This window comes from Crocodylus porosus, unplaced genomic scaffold (genome assembly GCF_001723895.1).
Source record: "Crocodylus porosus isolate Cpor-Errol unplaced genomic scaffold, CroPor_comp1, whole genome shotgun sequence".
Classification (NCBI taxonomy): Eukaryota; Metazoa; Chordata; order Crocodylia; family Crocodylidae; genus Crocodylus; species Crocodylus porosus.
In genome coordinates this window covers 63,078,488-63,101,378 of record NW_017728948.1, presented here as the reverse complement: position 1 = coordinate 63,101,378, position 22,891 = coordinate 63,078,488, and the positions used below count along the sequence as shown (strand labels likewise).

The 22,891-nt window shown below is 40.0% G+C and overlaps 1 protein-coding gene across 2 annotated transcripts in view; it reads left to right on the top strand.

Moving 5' to 3' along the window:
* FAM149A (family with sequence similarity 149 member A) overlaps nt 1-22,891 on the top strand; it is a 37,797-nt gene that overhangs the window by 8,801 nt on the left and 6,105 nt on the right. For both annotated transcript variants that reach the window (XM_019553253.1, XM_019553252.1), the window contains exons 2-13: nt 4,494-4,604; nt 6,499-6,631; nt 6,938-7,080; nt 11,220-11,345; nt 11,774-11,950; nt 13,069-13,259; nt 15,448-15,602; nt 17,090-17,193; nt 17,397-17,624; nt 17,900-18,020; nt 20,240-20,368; nt 20,838-20,916. In XM_019553253.1, coding sequence (XP_019408798.1) covers nt 6,995-7,080; nt 11,220-11,345; nt 11,774-11,950; nt 13,069-13,259; nt 15,448-15,602; nt 17,090-17,193; nt 17,397-17,624; nt 17,900-18,020; nt 20,240-20,368; nt 20,838-20,916 — 1,396 coding nt within the window. In that variant the 5' untranslated portion in view covers nt 4,494-4,604; nt 6,499-6,631; nt 6,938-6,994. The remainder of the gene's footprint in view (nt 1-4,493; nt 4,605-6,498; nt 6,632-6,937; nt 7,081-11,219; nt 11,346-11,773; nt 11,951-13,068; nt 13,260-15,447; nt 15,603-17,089; nt 17,194-17,396; nt 17,625-17,899; nt 18,021-20,239; nt 20,369-20,837; nt 20,917-22,891) is intronic.

Sequence of the window (22,891 nt, the reverse complement as noted above, 5' to 3'; positions counted from 1 at the left end):
TAGTGCATGAATAATTACTATTTTGTGCCTCTGGTGATGCTGAGGCGTGTGTTTCATGCAGTTTCTGAACTGAAAAACAGAGTAACAAAAATGCTTGAAGAGTAAAATGTAGATTTCTATAAAGATTAATATTCTAAATAAAGCCTAATTACACCTGCAGTTTTTTTCCTTATGAAAGCTCATGGAATTTGACTAAGTACATTTTAAAAATAGTTCTTTTCCTTTTGTGCAAACGTTTGTGCTTAGCATTAATGCTTTTAAGGACTAAGGAAAGATGAAAAATTAAAAATACTGCTTTGAATTTACAGAGGAATTATTCATTAATTGCATCTGTGAAGTAGTGAGAGATGATTTTATTCTTCATTTTGATCGTCGTAGACCCAGAATCTGCAGATACATTATTCTGAGTCACAAGGAAAATGCATAGTTTGAAGATGGAAAGTAATCCTCTGTTTCGTGAATACATTGATTCAAAGGCAAAGTTAACTTATTTACATCTGCTTTTCATTATTATGTTGGTGCTTGCCATGCAGTCTTTAAATGGTTGGATAGCTCCATTTGCTCCAGTGGTACTTAGTGTGTGGGAAAGCACTGTAGGTCTGAATCCCTTTCACTGATTATAGTTCTGAGTCCTAAGTAGTAGCCTTCTTAAGTCTCAGTTTGAGAGACAAATTCATTCTAGTTTATAGTCAGGGCAGATCCAAGGGAGGTTGTTCACTTGCACCCACCTTTGATTCCTGGTCCATCCAAATTTTAAAGCCAACTGTCTAGCAGTGGCAGCAGGACTTCTGTTCAGGGAGCAGAAAGGGAGTTAGTTGACTTAATGGCTCATTATTATTTGCTCAATTCCTTCTAAACCCTTCATTCCACATGTGTTAACAATTCTCTTTCCTTTTAAATGGTTCCACTACTCCAGCTATCCTTACTTCTGTAATTCTTCTGTCTGCTAGCTGCTCCTAGTAACGTAGCTTCCATTTTATAGCCCTACAGACTGCTTTTTAACTCTAACTAAAAGCATTAACTCAGATATAGAAATATTAACTCAGGTGAACATTAGCTCAAGAGTGGAAATCACCTTTAGTGAAGCACTGGAGGAAGTGTCCAGATGCTTGAGAAGGCTTGACTTTGTTTTTTGAATCTGAAAGAGAGACATACAGTAAAACCTAATTAATTGGAAACTCAGGGGACAAAAAAACATTGACTTTGAAATAAGCAGTTTCAAAATAAGTGTACTGATACTAATTTGAATATATGCAAAGCAGTATAGGTATCCACAGGCTTAGTTCATCCACAATCAATGCTTTCTATTTTTTTCCAAAATTTTACAAGGTTCAGTACAGGAATTTCATAAACATACTTTTGAGCAGCACTTTTGTACCTGTTTATATATAATACACCTGGGTGCATCTACATGACAACACGTTAGTGCAGCAGGCAGAGCCCATGCTATTGTGCAAATAAGGAGTAGACTTAGTCTAATGCACATTAACATCACAAAAAAGTGTTCATCTGTGCTAGTGCACAGTAGCACCAATTATGATGCATTAAGTTTAGTACCTGTCATTACAGCTGCTAAATTTAAAGCACCGTAATTACGGCACATTAATGAACATGTGGACACACCCACTATGTAAGATATTAGTTAAAAAACAAAAGGCTTAGGATGTCGTTCATTGGGCTGGACCCCAGCAGAATCAACAGTATTTCAAGCCATGGTGACCCCATAGCCTAGCGTTACTTAGTGTGCATGTATACTCCAGATATCCCGTCCCAACAAAAGACCCACATGCCAATTAGCCCCCAACTTCTGACTGGAACCCAGTGTTCCTCTATCAAGTCCCGAGACTGTCCAAAAATGTATGTGCAGACAAGGTGCGAGCAACCTGGTCTGGCTCCAGCTCCACCCAGTGAGGGTGGGGCAACGCCAGTCACTTACGATGGGCCAAGAGAGGGGGGCAACAGAGCCTCTTATCTATGTAGACTTTTGGCGTTGTTTGTGTTGCTGGTAGGTGTTATAGGGCCTTGGCCCCCTTTTGGTCAGCGCCTTGCCCGACAGAAATGTCAGGGTGAGATCGGGCTTTGGTGTCACCTAGATGGTTCAGATGCTGCTCCTACTTGCCTGCCACATCTTTGTTTGTTGTTGGGGAAGCAGTTCCCTGTAGGTGGCCTGAGGGGTCTCGACCATGGGCTTTCTTTGTGGGACTCCAACCTCTCCTTTACCCCACCCTTACTATGTCCATGGCAGGGCAGAGGCTGCTCACTGCAGGTCTTGCCTCATCCACTGTACCTGCCTCAAATGGGTCAGGTCTTCCTGGCTTTCAGTCTGTCCGTGTCTGTCCCTCGTCTTTGGGCTGGCTCCCAGGCAACTAAACCTGACCTATCCAGGGCTAACTTTAACTGAGGAAACTTAACAAAAAAGTGTCCAGCATCTGCTTCTGGGATTCTGTCTCCCTGGACCCTTGGTTACTTGGGGGACTCATCCATCCCTTTTATCCTAGCAGGTGCGGGTACAGGCAGCCGCCCTGTGCCCAGGCCTCTGTCAGCTCTCCCAGCATGACCTCCCTGGGGCCCAGCTGACCTGTAGTTAGGCTATCCTGGTCCCATCAGCCAGGATCATTCGCTTCCCCCTCCCAGGGGTCTGTTATTCCCCACACTGGGCTCATTGTGGGGCTGCCCAGGTGTGTCTGTCTCCTTTTGCAGTGTCTGAGCTCCTGGTCAGAGCCCTGCCATTCCCCTACAGCGTCCCGTGGGGCTGTAGCTCCCAGGTGAGGTTCACCGGTTGGCTCCTGGGGTTTACACTCTTTGCCTTGCCAGTCTGGGTCCTCTGGCAGGTGCCCAACCCCTTCTTCCAGCATCCGGGGCTTGAGCTTTCTGGCTCTGCAGCTGGTGTCTCCTGGCCGGCATTCCACTCCCTGCTCCCCTGCTGGCCTGCAGTTATGCCTCCGGCTGCTTTTTGAGCAGCCCATGCTTCTCTGGAGCCACACCCCCAGGACTCACCTATTCACAGGCTCAGGCAGGTCCGGAACTGCCGATCCTGCGTCAGTGTCTCTCCCCAGCTGCTGCTTATCTTCACCCCTGCGATGAGTATCAGGGCACATCGGGTGGAGGTTTGGGATGCAGTGGTGGGGCTTTTGCCTCCCCTTTGACAGTTTGCCAGACATGTAAGACCAGTGAAGAAACAGAAATCATTGGAAGTGAAAAAAAAAGACACTTGCTGCTCAGCTGTGGGAGCGAAGAGTAAATTGAAATGTATTAGTGTCTCACTATGACTTGAAAAGATCTGGTGCTGAGGGGGACTGAGTGCAATGGGTACTATGTCTTATACAAGTGAGCTGTATTAACTCAGTCTTATGGCAAGTACCGCCAGCATGTTTGTCCAGTATGGGCCTTGGTCTTTTGCCAATTGTTCTATGGGTATGTTCAGTGCAAGCTGCATTTAATAAACTTCATATTTGGTTTCCATAACTGAGCTCATGTTGCAACAGCATGGTGATAGATAATGCAGTTAAGGAGGTTTTCCTGATTTAAGGGACCAGAAAATGGCTTCAAATTTCAAAGTAACTGTATTTTGAATTATCCATATTGGAAAGCATACAAAAAGATAGCCCTTTGGCTGGGGATTGATAATAGCTTCAAAGTATCTGATCCTTTGAACTACCTGATATCAGCCTAAGAAGATTTTACTGTACATTAACCTGTAATGACTCTGGGACTAATAATGAAGCAACATCTCTGGCATATTTGTGCCTAGTTTGTTGCATGGGCACATGTACAGAAGATGCTACATTGCTGCAGCAATGTGCTATGGTAATGTAGCATCGGTGGGCAAAAACCATGATGCCACAGCTACATCACCATAGCAGTGCACTCCCTCACTATGGCACATGGCTATGGCAATGTAATGGCTAAAAATAACCATGCACTGCCGGCACAGCGCAGTAATGACAATTAATACGCCGTCATATAATACTTCCTAAAGGAAGAATTAAATGATGGTACAGTAACAACGGCACCATAGGTTCACATGTAGACATGCCCACTATGATATAGCAAATGAATGCACATTCCATTGTGTTTTGTTTTGTTTTGTTTTGTTTTTGCTTCAGTCTTAAATTGAATAATATAGGCCCCTACTTCTTAGTGAAGCTTCTAGTTCCCTTTTAACTGAAGAAAATTGTGCGTTGTGTTGTATGTGATGATGTACCACACTATGCGCTCAATTTTTTTTTCAAAATTCTACATCTGCCCATGTTCATAGTAGCCATACTCCTGATCTTTAGAGTGCTGTACGCAACGTGATATGGAATCCAGTGTGATATGGAATTTGCAAAATCACTTTTATTGCAAGAATTATTTTTTCTAAACCTTCCTTTTAAATCTGGACATGCTGTATTATCATCTGGTTTGCTCTCCTGTTTTTCAGTGCGAGATGAGTTAATATATATATATTTATTGCGGATTTAATTAAGTTTGTTTTCTTATGTTGTTTTCAGAAAGGGTCTGTCCAAAGGATCTGCAGATAACTGCTTCCCAGGGAAGAATGGAGATTCTCTTCCAGTACTTTTTACAAGAAATGTGCAGGAAGCTATTGACAATTTTAACTGGTATGCATTAACCTCTGAAGTAATATTAATTATTACTTATGTAATAAATATGCCCATATGAGAGCATCTGATATAGCCAAGTATTACACTCTATACCAAACCCACATAATTAACAGATTGGTTTAATGCTTTGCATTAAAAATATTAAATATTTATTACTTCTGCACAGATTTAGTGTGATTGGGAGTTATCAAGCAGCAGCTTCTTCTATGCTTTCTGGTACTTGGTGGTGGAAGGAGGCAGGGACACGACTCCCATCTGGAGGAGTTCTGTTGCTGCTCTTCCAGACTTCCCCAGAATGAAATTTTGTAGTGGTAGAAATTAATGTCTCTTCATGGCCTGAGTCTTTAGTTTTTCAAGTGAAACTTAGGCTATGCAGGCAAATCAGCAGATGAATTAGTTGAGACATCAGTTAAATACATGTATATGTTAGCCCGCTTTACTAAGTTCTTAGCTCTTCGAGTTGATAATTTCTGTCTACAGTCTATATTTTCTGTAACTTTTTGTAATTGCCTACTTTTCAGAACTTTTTTCTGAAAAAAATTCATCCCCTGCTTCCTTAGTAATATACAAAAAGGGACATTTTTTTTCTTTCTGAAAATGATTAATTATTATTGTGGTTAAAAGCAATTGATTAAGGAACAGAATTGCCCAGACTCCATATAGTATAGAATCAAAGTAATCCTGGTTTATCTAAATTCTTGTTAATCCTGTATCCTGAATGTTTCTCAGGGTTTGAATTGTACTCTGTTGCACTGTGGGACTGCACATTTCCAAGCAAAGTAAATGTGCCAGCCAGATTGGAGAAATGATGTTCCTACTTCTGAGTTCAGTAAAGAGAATGCTGATCTGCAATAAAAGCAAAGTTTATAAAGAGGTCTCACTCTAATGTGTGTTTCCTACAAATTGGCTATTTTGCTGCTTCCCTTATCGTCATTGTATTCCAGAGATGAGGGATCCAGAGGTCAGCTTCATAAAAGCTTTCTAACCAATCAACCCCCAGAACTAAATGGGACATGTCCATTCTTTAGGTGTAAAATGTTTATTTATAGGTACATATTATGACAATACTAACTGAAACTTTCCTGTTATTTCCTTATCTCTGTTTTACATTATTTCTTACAGTGATTTTAAGTAGATATAAGAAGGTTTACTTTTCTATAAGCTTTTGGGCACTTTTGCTACACTGATTAACTGTGCTCAGAGGGCAGAAATTAAATGAGTTAAAGGAGCTGAAAAAAATGTGTTTGAATTAAATGCTTGTATGCAGATTCAGTGTGCCTAGGCCATGGTTAAAGCAATGATTGCTAACTATAATCCCAAAGCATTCTAATATTATAAAAGCCCAAGTCTGTCTGTTTGTCATGCTTTATTTGCACTATGATTGGCTGATGGAAACAGCCAATCAGAGTGCTGCAAGTTTCAGGGAGCGCCACCATGATTCCATAGGCATGCTGAGGACCAGACAGAGGGTGGGGCAGCTGACCTCAGCTCCCCCACCCCACTCCCTGCAAGCCATGCTGAGGACCAGACAGAGGCAAGAGGCAGAACAGTGGCAGCATGGGGCGTTAGGTGGTGGCACTCCATCCCAGCCCATGTTCCCCCTCCCCCTGTCATTCTTGATGGGCAATTGGCTAGTAATACAGTAAAAGTCTAATTTGGCCAATGGAAAACATGACAGCAAGGTAATCGTTCCCCTCTACCTAAAAGCTCATGACCTTAGTACTTCTCATCAGCCCAGTTTTGATTGGTAGATTTTGCAGCATATCCTGAAAGTCATATGTCACACAGAAGAATATACTCATGATACTGATGTGTGTGTGTATATATAATATTCTCCTTGGTGTGTTGGAGTGTAAGTGCATTTTATTATTCTTATTTTTTTTTTTGATAGTGAAACAGTTTCATCGCTCTCATCTAGTGGTCAAACAACACCCACAGACTTGAATAATTCTTGGTCTGGAATACAAAGTTATACAACTGGTTTGACTACTGAAAGAAGCTCCATTTACTCATGGAGGGATGATGTAAGTCATGCTTTTTATCAGGGGTAAATTTTAGCAAATTTTCTGAAGAAAGATTTAACTCTTCTCGCTGCCCAAAATTGTTTTTAAATATGTTCACATATGTTCATATATAAAAGAGCTAATCTTTTCCAGTGCAGTGTAGTGACTATAGCAATAAAGAATTCCACATTAGTAGCTAGGTCATCGCTTAATTCAGTTCTCTCTCCAGTGATGAATGTACAAACATTTTACTTTTTAAAATCAAATAAGTTTGTTTAAATGCATCTAGATGTATTTGCTAAAAACAGTTAATTGTACAAACTGTAGGAATTTGATAAAGCTAATACACAAAGAGTGCAACAACTATTCTGGGATGTGGATGAAATGTTATTTGAAGGAAAAGTGACTTCTCAAACCCAGAGCCTGCAGGAAGAATGTAGAGACTGGATCAATCGATCGCTTCATCTAAGGTAAGGACATTTCTTACTTTTGTGAGTTTTAACCAATCATAAGTTTATTTATCTAATTAATTTATTTGCTTTGATTTTCTAATATGTGGTATTTCTTAAAGTGCATGCACCTATTCACTGTAGCAGTCACTACAGGAAGTATAATTAGCTTATAAAAATAGTGTTTTGTGCAAATTTATACAGGGAAAAAGAAAATATATTTCAATCTTGGTTGAAGAGGTTTCATAACACTTTAGTAAGGATCTTGCTAGGTATGCAGAGTTGTGAGTTCAAACTGCTCTGGACTTTTGCAGGAGCTGAGCATGTGGTTATTGAATCCAGGGAGTCAGAGGTGTCTGGATTTGATTCTGGTCACATCAGCCCCTTGTGTGCCATTGGCTACCAAAATTGGCATGCCTTAACTATGCCTAGGTCTACCTAAGCTTGTCTGGACTTCCAATCTGAGAGGTAGTATGCATGGAGCAGCACAGTGTTTGAAAGACACTGCTGCTTAGCATGGAAGGGTTGCAATTCCTAGAAGACAAGCACTCTTTGTGGAGAAACATATCCTTGGCTGTTGCATCAATTTGAAATGACTTTTCAATAGTTTATAAAATTATTTTCTTCATATTCTATAAAAAGTCACAGGACATGTGAAAACAAAAGCAGAGGGGTTTTTTTGCATTGAAGTGTAGTTTATTTCTTAGTTAAATATGATTTCATTGTTCACTATTAATTAAGTTATGATTTCTTTTTTAATCTGATAAAAATATTGATGGGCAAGTGAAACCTATTAATTAGTTCCATGTGATAGAACCTGCTTACTGGTACATGATCTAGGACAAATTGTACCATTTAAAGATTATAAACAAGATGAAAGAGATCAGCCATTTTGTGAAGTTTGAGCAAGTATGACCATATATGAAAATAAAAATAGCTACAATGTTCCTTCTTGTTATAGATTCTTTATATTCCCCACACATCTCTAGGACCCTGAAGCTTAGAGTTTAAATACATCCTGGCTAAAGATTTGTGGGCTGCAGGGGTTTTTCAAGGCAGGGGGTAGACACTCAGGCTAGACACTTGGGCTAGGGACAAAAGTTAGACATAAACTGGTTTAAATGATCAGAAACGGGTTTAAACCGGTAACAGAATAGAAGTTCAAAATAGCTGAAACTGATGTAAGATGAACTTCAGTGAATGTAGTATCAGACTTAACTGTTTTAGGTCAAACCAATTTATGAAACTTCTGTCCCAGACCCCTTCCTGATTCAAGTTAAATCAAAGTCCCTCAGCATCCCAGGATGCTCTGCACCCCTGTGCTGAGCTGTGCTGTCAGCTCCGGAGAGCAGGGCTGCCCCCACCCCTCTGCTCCTTCACTGGAGCAATGAAGGCTGGCTTACTGACTCACTGGCCCACCCAGGCAAACCCCTGCTGGGGTTTGGGGCCAGGGAGCAGGGGTTAAACTTCCCTTTCCCTGAGTATGGAGCTGCTCTGCCCTGCCCTGCTTACTCAGTGATGGCTGTGAGTATGGACTACAAATCCCAGAAATACCTGGAAGCAGAAAGAGGAAGTGATGAGCAACCCAGCAGAGTCCTGCTGCTGTGAATCTGGACCGCAAATCCCAGAGACCTCAGGGGCAGCAGGAAGAGGAAGTGAACATACAGCCCAAGCTAGTAATGTGCCGGAGAGCCATGCTGTAGCACCCCCTGGCTTCTGGCTTGATCCACTGCAGGCATGTGGCTGCATTTCCTGAATCAAAAGTGAATGTCTCTTCATTTGCTTATTGGTTCAATCTTTGCAGCTTAGACTAACCTGCAAAGACTAAATAAATTCAGCCTTGGGCTTTTTGGCTATCTGTACTTAGCCTGGAAGTAGTTGCCCTGCATGACTTGTGCTCTTAGAAAACTGATAGCTGTCTGCTTGGAAATCTGTAAAAGTTAATGGCTAAGCCAACATGAACTTTGTTTCTGCACTCTTCATCCTGGTAAATAATGAAAAGGACACAGCTTCTGAAGGAGCCATGCTGTAAGAGGCTGAGAAAGCATGCCTGAAAGAAAAGAGCATATTGGTGTGCACTGAGCATCATACTCAGAAGGAAGATCTGTTCCATCATTCTGAGGTGTAGCATATGCAGAGTTTGAGTCCCAGGCTTCACTGAAGTTCATGAAGTGCCCTCCTCCATCTCCAGTCCACCCATCTCTTCTCCCTGTGCTATGAGTAGAATATTCCTGCAAACTTGTATGTTACAGAATGATCAGACTCCTCCCCCCGATCCTATACAGAATTTTTTTTCCAAAAGAGATAAATGTGCCTGAGGATACAAGGATATAAAAGAAAAAATATTGCACCGTGTGGAAGGAAGAAGTTAAAATTCATAGATATTTGACTGGGGGAAAGGAAAAGACCTATGCCAGAAAAAGTATATAACTTATTAAATCTTTTTTAAAAGATTACTGAAATGAAAAGGTATGAGTGACATTCTGTGAAGAGGGAGAATAAACTACTGTATTGAGTCAGTGAAAGGTATAAATAATATGTGAGTGATATGTAGTATGTATCAGAATGCCAGGGATCTAAAACCTAAGACTGAGTTTAATTATGTAGAGAGACAGAATTCATTAGGTTCCCTATTCCCATGAAACCTGGCTATAGAATATACAGAGTTCCTGATTGCGTGGGGCGCAAGCCAGGTTGTGACCATTGCCCCGGTGGGTTCTATCCCCTGATGTTAGTTTGCGAGAGGGAGAGGTGGACTCGTAACAGTTCCAGAACATTTTTATTTGATCTCTTACTTAAGCACCACTGGTGTAGATGTGGCTGCGCAGGCGGTTACACTTGGATCCATCCCAGTTCGGATAAGGAACGGACGAACAAAAACAAAATGATGGATCCAAGAATGACAACTTATGCACCACCGGTGTTGATGTGGCTGCGCGTTCTGTCCAGTTTGGATAAGGGACGAACGAATGAAAAACAACAAAACAATGGATCCGAGATAAAAAACAAAACAAGATTGAGAACGAGAACGTATGAACCGGTACGATCGAGTGCACAAATGATTGCTTATGGCTCTGGAGGCAGGAGAAGCCGTGGGAAGCTGGCCAGGCCTACCCACTGAGCGGTGGATGCTCCGGCTTCTCTCTACTGAGTGGAGTTTGCTCTGATTTATCTGTGCTTCTTCCAGGGCGAAAGCTGCACCCTAACTTTTATAGGCCAGATGACAAGCCCAATTTCAAATCCCCGATTGGTCACATTTTCCTGCCAAAATGTTCACGGGGTTTTTCCACAGGGGACGGGGTTTCCCCAGCACGTGGCCACGGCCATGCAGCAAGCCAAATAGGGGCTTTCCAGATTGTGAGGAGAGTGCTGATGGTATCTGTTGCTGGCTAAAGCTGGCAGAGTCCAGCTGGAGCGTGACACTGATGATTTGAGTGAGGTGAAGGGGTAGAAAGCTGCAGGTCTTTTGACTGAATGTGTAGATGCCCTATAGTGTGACCTGCAAATTCCCTCAAGTGCCTTTGCAAACATTTAACAAAAAGTAACAGAAAGTGACCATTCTTCAGATAAATAAAGATCAAAAGTTCCTTGTTTTTAACAGTGATCTTGTTACATTGAAAGAAAGAAAAAAATCCCTTTGCAATCTGTGCTTTAACTTGACATGTTTTTCCTAATCTAGTTTCAGTAACATGTATATTAGCCACCCTTGTGTACATTTTTGAACCAGATATTTTCTTGGTACTGAGATCATGTTTCATTACAGAAATTGCCAAAGTAACTTTAAAGTGGTTGTGAAAGTGATTGTGTTCACTATTTTAAATGTTCTCTGTACATGTAATCTGATTATTGATTTGAAAGTTTCATATTCTTTATATAAATTAATTTTTATAGCAGAGTTTTGCATCTTACTCTTTTCTTTCCCGGAAATATTTGAATATTTTTAAAGATTTTTAAAACTAGAAACTCAGGTAATGTAAACAACCATAGCTCTAACAATTTAAGTAAAATTACACCAATTTATATTAGGAGAATATCTGTCCCTTTATTTCTAGAAAATAGTATGGGAGCTAGTAGATTATTCAGTCTGAAGTTTGATTGTGCTGTAGGTGTCCATATTTTTCTTTTCAATCTGATTTATGTGTTACTTTTTTATTTTGCAGAATTTTAGGAAAACAGCTCCTATTGCCTAAGGATGAAGGATTTCAGCATTTTCAGAGCCGAGCTGCTATCTCTGCCTACACCAGATCTTTACCTGGCCTCTGTGAAATCACTAAAAATATGAAAGAGTATGTTAAATTCTGTACAGAATATATCTTTATGCATTTTGAGTAACATGACATTTATGGATAGCCCTAATATTTAGAATGAAAAGAAACTAGAGGCAGCAAACACCCTTCAATCAGAAACACCTAACCAATGCCTCTTACGTATAGCCAACTAAGTGAGGAGCTTGGTAATATATGAAACAATATTCTTGTGTAACATGTGCCCCAGGCTTTTAAAAGTCATGTAAGATATTATTTAATTTATATTGCCTTGGTTTGCTGACAATAAAATTACTTAGTCCAAATTAATTCACTTTAATCTTTCTTAACCTTTTTACAAATGTATAGGCCTGTTTAATAGCCTTAACTTATTTGATCATAATCCAGCACCTCTGGATTTATCATGCACTTGTTTCCATGTACATATAATTCTGATTCTTTTGTTTCAGGCTGTGCATTTCAGGCTCTAAGCTGGTTCCAACAACCTCCCCAGCCCACAAATCATTAGACTGTGGGTCCCCAAGGATTACTGTTTCTGACTCATCTGTGTATTCCTTCCTGGAAGAAGAAATATATGATGTCGATGGAAAAATAGAAGAGTATCTTGCATTTGACGACAAAGAGCTGTAAATAGCAGCTGTGTATTTTTAAGTGTATACAGCAAAATTATTGTTAAATTGCTTAAGGCTTGTCAACATGAATAAACTAAGGGTTTCTATACCCATCTCTCCTAAAGGGTTTAATCTAGTAGATGCACTCTAAGGATGCCTGTAAGATCAGCCTCTATGTAACGTGCTCAGGCAGTTGCAGCTTCCCTGCAAATTATGAGTGGTGTTGCAGTGATGCCATTGTTTTCTTGTTTTTATCTGGTAGCTTAGAGGCTAGCCTACTCACCCAGGGTGTGAGAGAATTAGGTTCCAGGTACTGGATAAATAGTATAAGAGTCTCTTTGCACTGAAACACCCAAAGTGTAGCTGAGGCTGAGTCTTTATGAATGAAGACAAGAGAGTCTTTCTAATCCCAAATTCTTTTCACTTTCTTAAAATACAATACAATACAAGCCTTTTTACATGTAAAGTGTATTTTATGTAACTAGGGCCCTGTTCCTGAAACTGGAGAGGAAAGTAAGAAACTGAGTCTATGACAGTGGAAGGGGAGAGATGCACATGAGTTTACAGAGTCCCTTGGTCCTATGAGGATGCGAATTGTTCCAAAATCTGCTTCACCTAGTTAGGTGAAGGCCCAGAGATCATGGAAAATATGTTTGGTTAAGTAGGGTATGGTACAAAGGATCTGTTCGGTGTGGTATTCTCCCATCAAACTAGAGGGATATAGTGTACTGTAAGTTGTGGCTAGTTAAGGAAATGCAAGATTCTAGCTCCAAAAGATCATTTTTATCAACTTTGCTTTATTTCTATTATAATCCATATCTCTATATATGGTATCTGTCAAGAATTGCAAAATCTACTTGCTATAATGCTGCAGTTTGATCTTGCGTGCCACTGATACCAGAAGGGAGGTGCTGTTCAGCCAAACACAGGAAACAAGGCAAAACAAAACCAATTCAGCTCTGTTTTCTTCTGTAGTACTCTCTGAATTTCTGTTATAAAATCTGACATATTTTCTAATATAAATGTATTTGACCCCTTCCTTCTTCTATGAGGAAGTGTGCTTAGATATACTGTGAATGTTAGCAGAAATTGGTAGAATTCAGTAATAAAGGTGAATTTGCTTCAATTATTAGTGATGATGAGAATTTGGAACAAAAGGGAGCCCAGCTTGCTCAAAAGAAGAATAAACGTGGCATTCCTCCTGTTTCTCCCAATGCCTGTATCAAAGATGCTGTGGCTGCTGAAGTGTTTGATCATGTCTGGAACAATATAACTGAAATACTGGAAGAGCTGATTAGAAAAAATTGGGAATCTGCTATCACAGGTATTTGAAGTTTTTGGAGATGCCATTTATAGTATTTTACCTAGAACACTAATTTCTTATTTAATTACATTTGGCTTACAAAATCGTTTATGATTATATTTGGATGCAGCTAAAGTAGCCATGTTTCCTGGGTCTCAAAATGGAATTCTCCCCCACTTGAGCCCCTCCGCTCTCTAGCATGCTTAGCTTTTTCCAAGCTCTAGTCTCAGCTGAGTACAATGGAGAGTGGGAAGGGGGATAAGCAGGGGTGCAGAGCACTGTGGATGCTGAAGAGCACCAAACTCCCCATTGTGCACTGTAGCTGGAGAGTGCCACCACTACTGCATTCCTGCTGGAAGTGGGACAGAAGCATTAAAATTAACCAAACTGAAGGGAAGATTCTTAAAAGGTCCCACCAAAACTGGGATTTATGATCAGCCTGGATGGAGCTGTATGTACTTGTATGTGGAACGTCATAAAAACTCACTGGGCCTGAACTGAAGCTTCCCTGTGGAAAGATAATAACTTCTGTTGGATTTGGACTAGGCCTATAAGAAGACCTTAAATGGAAAGGTCCGGTACAAGAAGGCCAAAGGGGATGAGCAATCAAGGGGCACATCTACACGAGATGTTTACTATGCAGTAGACTAATTAGCTGAGCAGTAAATGTCTCAACATCTACACATGTGCTCCTATTAGGCTGGAATAAACTCATTTATTTATAAGTATTTACAAGTTTCCTGCACTGGAGTGAAAAATCTCCGCAGCAGCATATGTGCAGAAACTGGAGGGGCTGGCTGCAGTATGAGGGTGCTTCAGTGTAGGGGCTGCCTGCAGGCACCTTTGTACCTCAGCCAGCCCTTCTTCAGCATGTTGAACTGGGGAGAGCAGCCCTGGGCTGGCAGGCTGAACCCTCTGGGCCTTGTCATAGTTCAACATGCTACCTGTGGTCCTCGACAGACATTCAAATGACAATAAACTCCAGAGCTGATTGCTCTGGAGTTTATTGCTTTGCATTAATTGCATGTAGAGTTGTGCCCATGGTGTAACGTAATGCTCCTGGGTAGGTCATCTGCAGCGTGGATTGACTCTGGGTCCTCTGTGTCTAAAAGCATTAATCTCTACTGTTTGTAGTAAAAGATAAAGGTTAGTTAACCAGAAATAAAACAGCTGACATGTTTTATAAACCTATATGTGATTTAACTACTGGAGAGCGATAGAGTCCCACTGAATGTGTATGGGTTATGAGATTAATGTAGGATGGAACATCAGTTTGCTGACATAAATCTGATTCTTCCTGGTGTTTTAGTAAAGTATTGCACAGAAAAGCAGCAGGTAAAGGACTAATTAACAGGGAGATTCTGTCCTCAGGCAGGTACAGGGGTTCCCTTTTGAAACTGATGGTAACTTCATCTCTTCTTTAATTGTATATTAATAGAACAAACAAATAGAAAATCATGATCAGTAAACTGAAACTAGTAATTGACTTCCAATATAGTTGTGAAATGAAGTAGGAATAGTCAAATACTTGCAGAATTCTATGGTAGTAGAACTTAATGGTGAGGGTACTACTATTGAACTACATGAGCTGTTCACATCTCCAGTAAAAGGTTTATCCACATACTGTAAATCAAATCTAGGTTTGCTTTCAGTCTTTTTGTTCAGGGTCATCAATGTGGGGAAAAGAAGCTGTCAAGCAAAGGATTTGGATAAAGACTAAAGAAATTTAAGGCTGTGAGAGAAATAACACAATAATTTATGCGCCTTGAAAAATAGGATATAAGGAAAGGATACATTACATAAATCTTTAGTTCCTGTTGTTCATTTTTTTTCATTTCTAACTGACTTACATAGGAATGTTTAATAATAGTTATGAAGTTTTTAGCAATCTTTTTGAAACTACATTTCTGTTATGTCTATGGTTAAACTCAATTTCTTATATATCCGGGAAATTAGTCATTCGGAATTTTTTTAAGAAACATGTTTTCTTATTTTGACAGCATGTATGTTTTTAAATGGCATGCATGTCCTCAAAATTAAAACAATTCGGGCTATGAGAATATTAATTATAAACAATAGTGTTTATGTACTATATACTATGTATTTGCAATATAACATAGCAGATCTAAATCACTGATATTTGTTAGCCAAGGCCAACCATTGTATCTCCATTATTTCCTGTTTAATTGTATATTTCATTCTGCTGCAGCAAATGATAAACAGGTGGAAAAGCTGAAAGCATCTACAACTAAATTGCCAGATCTACCAGTATTGCATATTACAACAGATACAGTGAGTGTACCCCCATCAAGGGGCTCTGAGGCACGAAGCACAACTTTTGCTTCACATTTTGTTCCATCTCAGGTAAACTACGGTTCCATAAAACAGAATCCTATTGTTTTTATTTGGCCTTTGCCTTTTCTAGTTCAGACTAGAAATGCTTCCCTTTGTATTGATTATGCACTTTTTGAGGTATTTACCTTTTTTCACTTAAAAGAACATAGTGGCCACGTCCAGACAAGCATGGCTGTGTGGTATGTGGTGCCACAGACACGTCTGCAGCACCACATACTGCACATTTTAGCTGCTCTCCATGCTGCAAGGGAACAGCGTGAGGGGGTGGGGGTTGATCCCTGGATATCCCTGGGGTGCAAAAAAAAAAAAAAAGGGGGGAGCAATGCACATGGGGACAACAGGGAGCCATGCTCTGGCTGCTGGCCAGGTTCTAAGTGGCAGGATCACCACTGCTGCAGCCTCAGGAGGTCCCCAAGACCCAGTTAAGGCTGATGGGGCCAGCCCAGTGCTGGCCTCAGCCTCCCCTACCCCACCTGGGGTGACCTGCAGTGCGCCAGAACATGCATGGCACAGGAGTTCCCTGGGAACAATAAGCAGCAGCACAAGGTGTGCCACTGCTAGTTATCCTTGGGCAAACAAACATTGAGGCTCGTGTGGATGTGGCCAGTGGGTTTTTTTGGATAATACAATCATTTAGAGACTCTTTTAGCTTTGAGAACATACTGTGTTAGGTGCTGTAAAACAGGTAACATTTTTTCTTCCTTCCCAGACATGAAAAGTAAATTACAAAATAAAGTTGTGCTCAGCTCCTTCATCCCTGGGTCAGAGTATGCCCAGGCAAATGGAATCTTTGGTCAATGTATTGCCAGCTATTAACAAGCTTTGACTGAACACCTGTGAAAAGATGATTACAGAAACTTATAACTTGGTTAAATTTGGATGGATATTTCTGGAGATGAGTAAATTCTCCTCTTTGACTCTAGGATGTTAAATTTAGCTCCTACTTCAAAGAAGGGTGAGAGTTTCCCATTGAAACATTTGAAAGATTTTTGTGGTGTTAGCAAAATATTTCCCCCTACCCTTATTGGATGAATCGTAGTTGACATAAAAAAAATAGAAAAAGAAAGAAGAAAAAAAAGAAAAAGGAGGGAGCATCTGCTATTGAAAATTTCAATGAATGGTTGGATGAGCGTTTTTAAATAACATTAAAACAGGACTTTATATAATGCAATGGAAAGAGAAAAGCCACTATAACCAATATGTGTTGCTTCCAGGTCTGGCTGTAATAAAAATGTATAGGGGTAGATATTATATATATATTTGCAGTGATTATTTTATATTAATGATTTCTTTCTGTAATATTTATTGGTAACCTAACTTTAAAGCTTTATTTTGAGGAATTTTGATTCCTGTCATTTGCACCTTAGTTTGGGGAAAATTTTTTTGATGATAATATGCAGTGGTATCATATGAGTCTTTTCTCCTAATTATGTTTTTAGGTCTCCCTTCGTAAAAGCTAAAGAGACTGAAAGTGTAAACTTTATTGCTTTTTTTAGGTTAATCGGTTCTCAGGCAATTTCTACAGTGATTTGCATGGTGTTATGACAATTCAAGCCAAACCACTCCAGCAGAGGCATTCAGCCATAGCAGACAAAATCCAGTAAGTGTTTAATGGGAAGATAGCTTGCAGATTTTTTATGATATATATTGTTGTTAAGGCCATGTAAAAGACTTTGGGAACATAAAAATGCAGACATTTATTTTTGTTGATAATTGATGGATTTAAAATTGGATGTTATTTTGTAATAACAGGAATGATATTCTGATAAGAAGCCTTTCTATTTTTCTTCCCCTCCCTTGTAGGAATGAACAAGATGACAAACTGCACAACATTGGCTCCAGTATTCCCAACTCAGTGCGAAATCGGGTGGGACGAATAACTGATAACAATGTTCTCTCATCATCTCGAGTACTGTTGGCATCCTCTAGGAAAATGCCAGCCCATCGCAGGCTACCATCTCTCACCTCAGACCCACTGTGCTCAAAGACTCCAAACGTATACAGTGATGAAATCCTTAGAGGAACTAAACTGTGAGTTTTTTGTTTCACGCTGTTTCACCAAGCTGATCGCATAACAATGGGTCAGGGTTTAATGAATATGGCAACAGATTTGAGAACTAAGATCTAACAAAGATCCAGACTTCATCGGAAAAATTTGCATGAATAAAGCATTATTCTATGATAAAAAGCAATTTTCTACAGTTAAAATAGCTTAAATGTATTTGGAATTTTTTTCTGATGTAGGTAAAAAAAGAAAAATCTCTCATGAATATTCCTAAAAAAATATATCAATGGATCTTCTACAGGTGTACTGGCTTTGATCGCTTGTCCTCTCCCCATGTACATACAACTCGGAACAAGTTGCCACCAATAAATTCAGGGACAGTTGAACAGTATCTGTCAGTGCCTGGATCGCGACAAAGCTTTGTAAGATATGTTCCTTTTCATGTTAAAGATCAATAGAAATTTTAAAAGACTGCTTTGCATTGCTTTTTGAAATATTACTTTGGGGAGATTTGCATCCAATCACTTTTTATGGTGATACAAGGTTTTAATATAAATTAGGGAATATACTTATGTAAGAAGGAATAGTAGAAGGTACATTAGGGCCAAAATGTAGATTATTTTAAGTATTTTGTTCTAAAATTAAATGACATGCTTGAAATTCTAAGGAGCAGATAAATGAGTACCCTATTTGATATCTGTTTGTGTCTTGGATTTCACTATTCCCTTTAAATGTGGTATTTTTGTGTTAGTTATTAGCTGGTTAAATGTAGAGTTAACTGAGTCCAGCAAAGTACCCATCACACAATACAAAGCTCCAGTCAACTATAAAGTAAGACCTTGAAAATGTGTACTATATAGTTGTTTTTTATCCAGCTTTAATATGCCCATGTAGCAAAGAATACATTGTGTGATAGCAATCTGTTTGTCCTCCAGCATCCTAGGGTGCGTTGCTCCATCTTCATTGTAAACTTCTCTGAAAAAGGAGGAGGAAACCCCTGTCCCAGCACAGTTCTGACCCACAGGTTTACTCCTACACAGCAGCACCCAGCAGGAGACATATGCATTCCCCCCACTCCTGCCCCAGCCACCCTTTATGTGAGCACAGAACAAATGAGTAGGGGCATCCCTGCCATGAGCATCCCAGGCAGCAGCAAGGTCAGGGGAGGGGGAGAATCCCGCCCCCAACTTAACAGAATTCCCCCTCTGCTCTCGCCCATGTGTTTGCTGCTTCTTGGTAGACTGGGCTACACTGTGGCTGAGCAAGGTGCCCTCCCCAGTTGTTCAGGGAAGGATGGAGCTGAGGGATTCCCCTCCTTTGTTGCTTCTCAGGAAACCTGGGCTCTGCTCCAGCCTGGCAGGGTGTCTCCAGCATGGAGGAAACTGGGGGAAGGATCCTGGGGGAAAGAATCCTGGGGGATTACTCCTTAGTAGAGTCATCTAATTATTTTGGTGGTGCTGCTGACCACTGATTGCTTCCTGAGCTGGAAAACAGCAGCAGTGCAAGCTGTTATTCCTTTTTTCCTCCTCCTAACAACCTGCCCTATTCAGGTGCAGCCATGCTCATGACATGATGTCTTCATTATGCAAGTAAAGCAGTGCCATCATTGGAATAATATCTAGAGGCACCCTGATAAATAGAAAGTGAGATTACCTATAAGTGAATAAAAACAAAACTGAGCCTCTCTTATTTTATTGTGAAGTAAAAGGATATGAAAAGTAAAGTGGAATTTTGAAGTGATTTCAGTTTGAAGTGATTTCAGTTTCAATGCATTTGTCTGTATATCCAAAATTATAAAAACAGATATATGTGAGGAAAATTAAAACCTTTTAAACTCTTCTGTGCTCTTGTATAATGGCCTAAAAGCACCATCTGTCCCTACATAGGAATAATGTATAGGAGATTGAAAACTGAGAACTTTTGTATTTGGGATTCCCACTCATTTTTTACCTTTAGGAGCTGGTTTGTCCCTCAAAGAAAGTCACTCCCCTTTGTGCAAAGTGTGTGTTAACTACTTTATACATACCCAGTGAGCACTATACTGAATAATGCAACTTATATCTCTTCCCACCCTAGACCTGACCCTAGTAGTCCCACAGAGCAGAGGGCTTCTGTGGATTGTTGTTTAGGGAAGAGTATATGACAGAGGCATATGGGTGTGTGGGGTCCTAACATCAGTAGCATAGATAAGGATATGTTCATAGAAATGCATTGATAATCAGATTGTATCAGTCAGACATATAAACATATACAGAATAGTATAGGTTTATCATATCTTTTCATCCTGTCAGAATAGGACCTCCTGGGCCTTTTTCACAATACAGGCAATAGGGTCTAATATAACTTTCTCAAATCATGTGAATGCGAAATATGTACATGATTTTACCAGTTACCTTTCTTAGTCTTTCCCATTTGTATAGTCATAGTTATGTGCCTCTCTGCCCTCACTGTGAAACATAAGAATCTAATTTTATATAATTGATGTCTGGTTGAAGATCCCAAGAAGTCCTCTAAAAAATCAGTTCTTTTGTGTTAATAGAATTAGCTCTTTTATTTTAAATCAAATAAAGGTCAAAGGGGTTGTATTTTAGCCAAGCTAATATTTATGTTTTTTTCATTGCTAATTTTGTTTCTTTTTCAGCATAGAGGTCGATATACTCATAGCAGAGTATCAAGTGCAGTACCTGACAGCACAGAACGACGGCCACTTAGAGAACGAACTGTCGTTGTTGATCAATTTTCAAGACCCAATACCACTCACACATTCAGGGTGGGTTTTTGGGTAATTCAGGAGACTAAACCAGACTGTGGGAGACAAGGGAAAACATTATTCAGGAAACCTCCCCTCCCACCTGCTTCATGACTGCAAAAGGATCTCATGCCCTAGCAATTTTTGTGTGCCTTATGATCCCAGGAGCGCAGGGAATCATATGTTCTTCAGAGAGCAAGATGTCAAAAAAGGGATTGGGAAGGAGCTAGGCTCATGTTTCCACACTTCATCTGCAATGGTCTGAATAGTGGGGTTGATGTAGTGGAAAGAGATCCATGCTAATGTACCAACCAGATTGTACCTTTCCATACATGAGAGAGATGACTTGAAGCACAATCTCTAGAGCTACCTCTGGAGCAGTGCTGTTCCACACTGCCTTCTCTATTGTGATGTAACACAAAGCCATAATCAAGCCCTTAGTCTATGAGAGAACCACAGGGAACAAAAAATATTTTTCCCCTTTTTTCAGTCAGACACAGCTCAGAAAAGGTCATTGACTTCTATGGATTTTACTAATCACACGTGGACAGGCCATGTTTTGGTAACAGGTAAGAAAACTCAGATTCACTAAGACCCAAATGCTAGCATAAATAACAAATAATGCATTTCAATAAGAACCACCTCAGTATGAAAGAAGGAGTGAACGCAGTAGGATATTCTAACTCTCTTGTGTTGGGAATACATCCTATTTTCCCTTCCATTGGTGAGAGGATAGCCCCAATTTTGTCAACCTGCTGGTATATTGCAAACTCATCTGGTTGTTACTATGTGGAGAGGGAAGAAAATTTGCTTGCTGTTTTTTTAAGGAGTTTGTATTTTTAATTAGGGCAGGAATGCACACCTTATCCAGGATACACAAGGCCATTTGATGTTGTATTTGAATTAATATATGTTTGTTCTGTTTTTGTACAATGCCTAACACAGTATTATCATGGTTTATGACTGTAGCTCTTCAACAACATCATCATCATCATCATAATAAATGGTATAAGCATAACTAGAAATGTAATGCAACTCCATCCTAGACTCAAGAGGGCTCTTTGTCCAAAAGAAAACATGACACATAATTTTTCTTCTGTAGTTGCCATATCAACAGTGATTTTGTTTTTAAAATATACAGAACTCAGGTAATAGATGTATATTGCATTATAAACTGTCTAAACACAATTTATACAATTATCCCTTTTTAATAATATCTTTAATATTTTAGTATTTCCTTAACATCATTTAAATATAGACAGTGTTGTTTTAGACATTAACATCAACCATCTTTTAAATAAAAAATATCACCCTTGACTTGTAACTATGGTCATACTCGTACAGTATCATCAAAGAAAGCAGACACTGATTGACTAATTTAGTTTCAGTATCGCAATAAATCATCTTATTGGCTAGCTAATTTTTAGAATAATGAAATATTTTTATCTTACTTCATTAAGCCAGTGAAAGCTTGTTATTTCACACATTCCACAACCAGTTTATTTCTAAGAATTGTAGGTTTTCCTGAGTTTTGAATAATTCTTTGGTGAAAGCATTATGGAATGAAACAAGCTGTAAAAACTCACTGAGAAAACAGGGGATGTTAGAATGCAATCAGGCTAACAAATGTTTTTCTAAAGGCAGCTTATCATCAGTAGCAGCAATCCCTTACAATCAAGGATGATTGTCATCTGAAGATGGCTCATGAGATCTATCTGGGACAACAGACTCTGTTGCAGCTCAGGACACATGTTTCTGTGTGGGGTGGTTGGCCTAGGTTCTTGATTCGGTCCACAGGGTTATTTCTGCTGCTCCCACTTTTCCACCTCCTGTTGTTATCCTAAGGTTTCAAAGTACTGAGATCCTTTCATAGATTTCACAGGATCATCGAGTCCAGCACCCTGCCCCAGGGGAAGGAAGTCAGCAGGGATCATAGGATCCCAACAAGATAAGCATCCAAATGTGTCTTGAAGGCATTCAATGTGGGTGCTTGAACCACTTCCGGCGGTCTGTTCCAAACCTTGGGGCTCGGACAGTGAAGAAGTTCTTTCTTATGTCCAGCCTGAATCGGTCACTGTGGAGTTTGTGACCGTTTGATCTTGTCATCCCTTGGGGGGCTCTGGTGAACAGACATTCCCCCAGATCCTGATGAGCACCCCTGATAAACTTATAGGTGGCCACCAGATCACCCCTGAGCCTGTGCTTTTCCAGGCTGAATAGGTCCATTGCTCACATCATAAGGTCTGTTTTCCTGACCTCTGATCATGTGCGTGGCTCTCCTCTACACCCTCTCAAGTTACTCCACATCCTTTTTGAATTGCGGAACCCAAAACTGGACGCAGTACTCCAGCTGAGGCCTCACCAAGGCCGAGTACAGTGGGAGAATGATGCCCTGGGATCTGCTTGAGAAGTATCTATGGATGCAAGCCAGCGTTTTGCTCGCTTTACTAGCCTCAGCATCACACTGAAGGCTCATGTTCATCTTGTGGTCAACCATGACCCCCAAGTCCCTTTCATCTGTAGTGCTAACCAGTGTAGCACTGC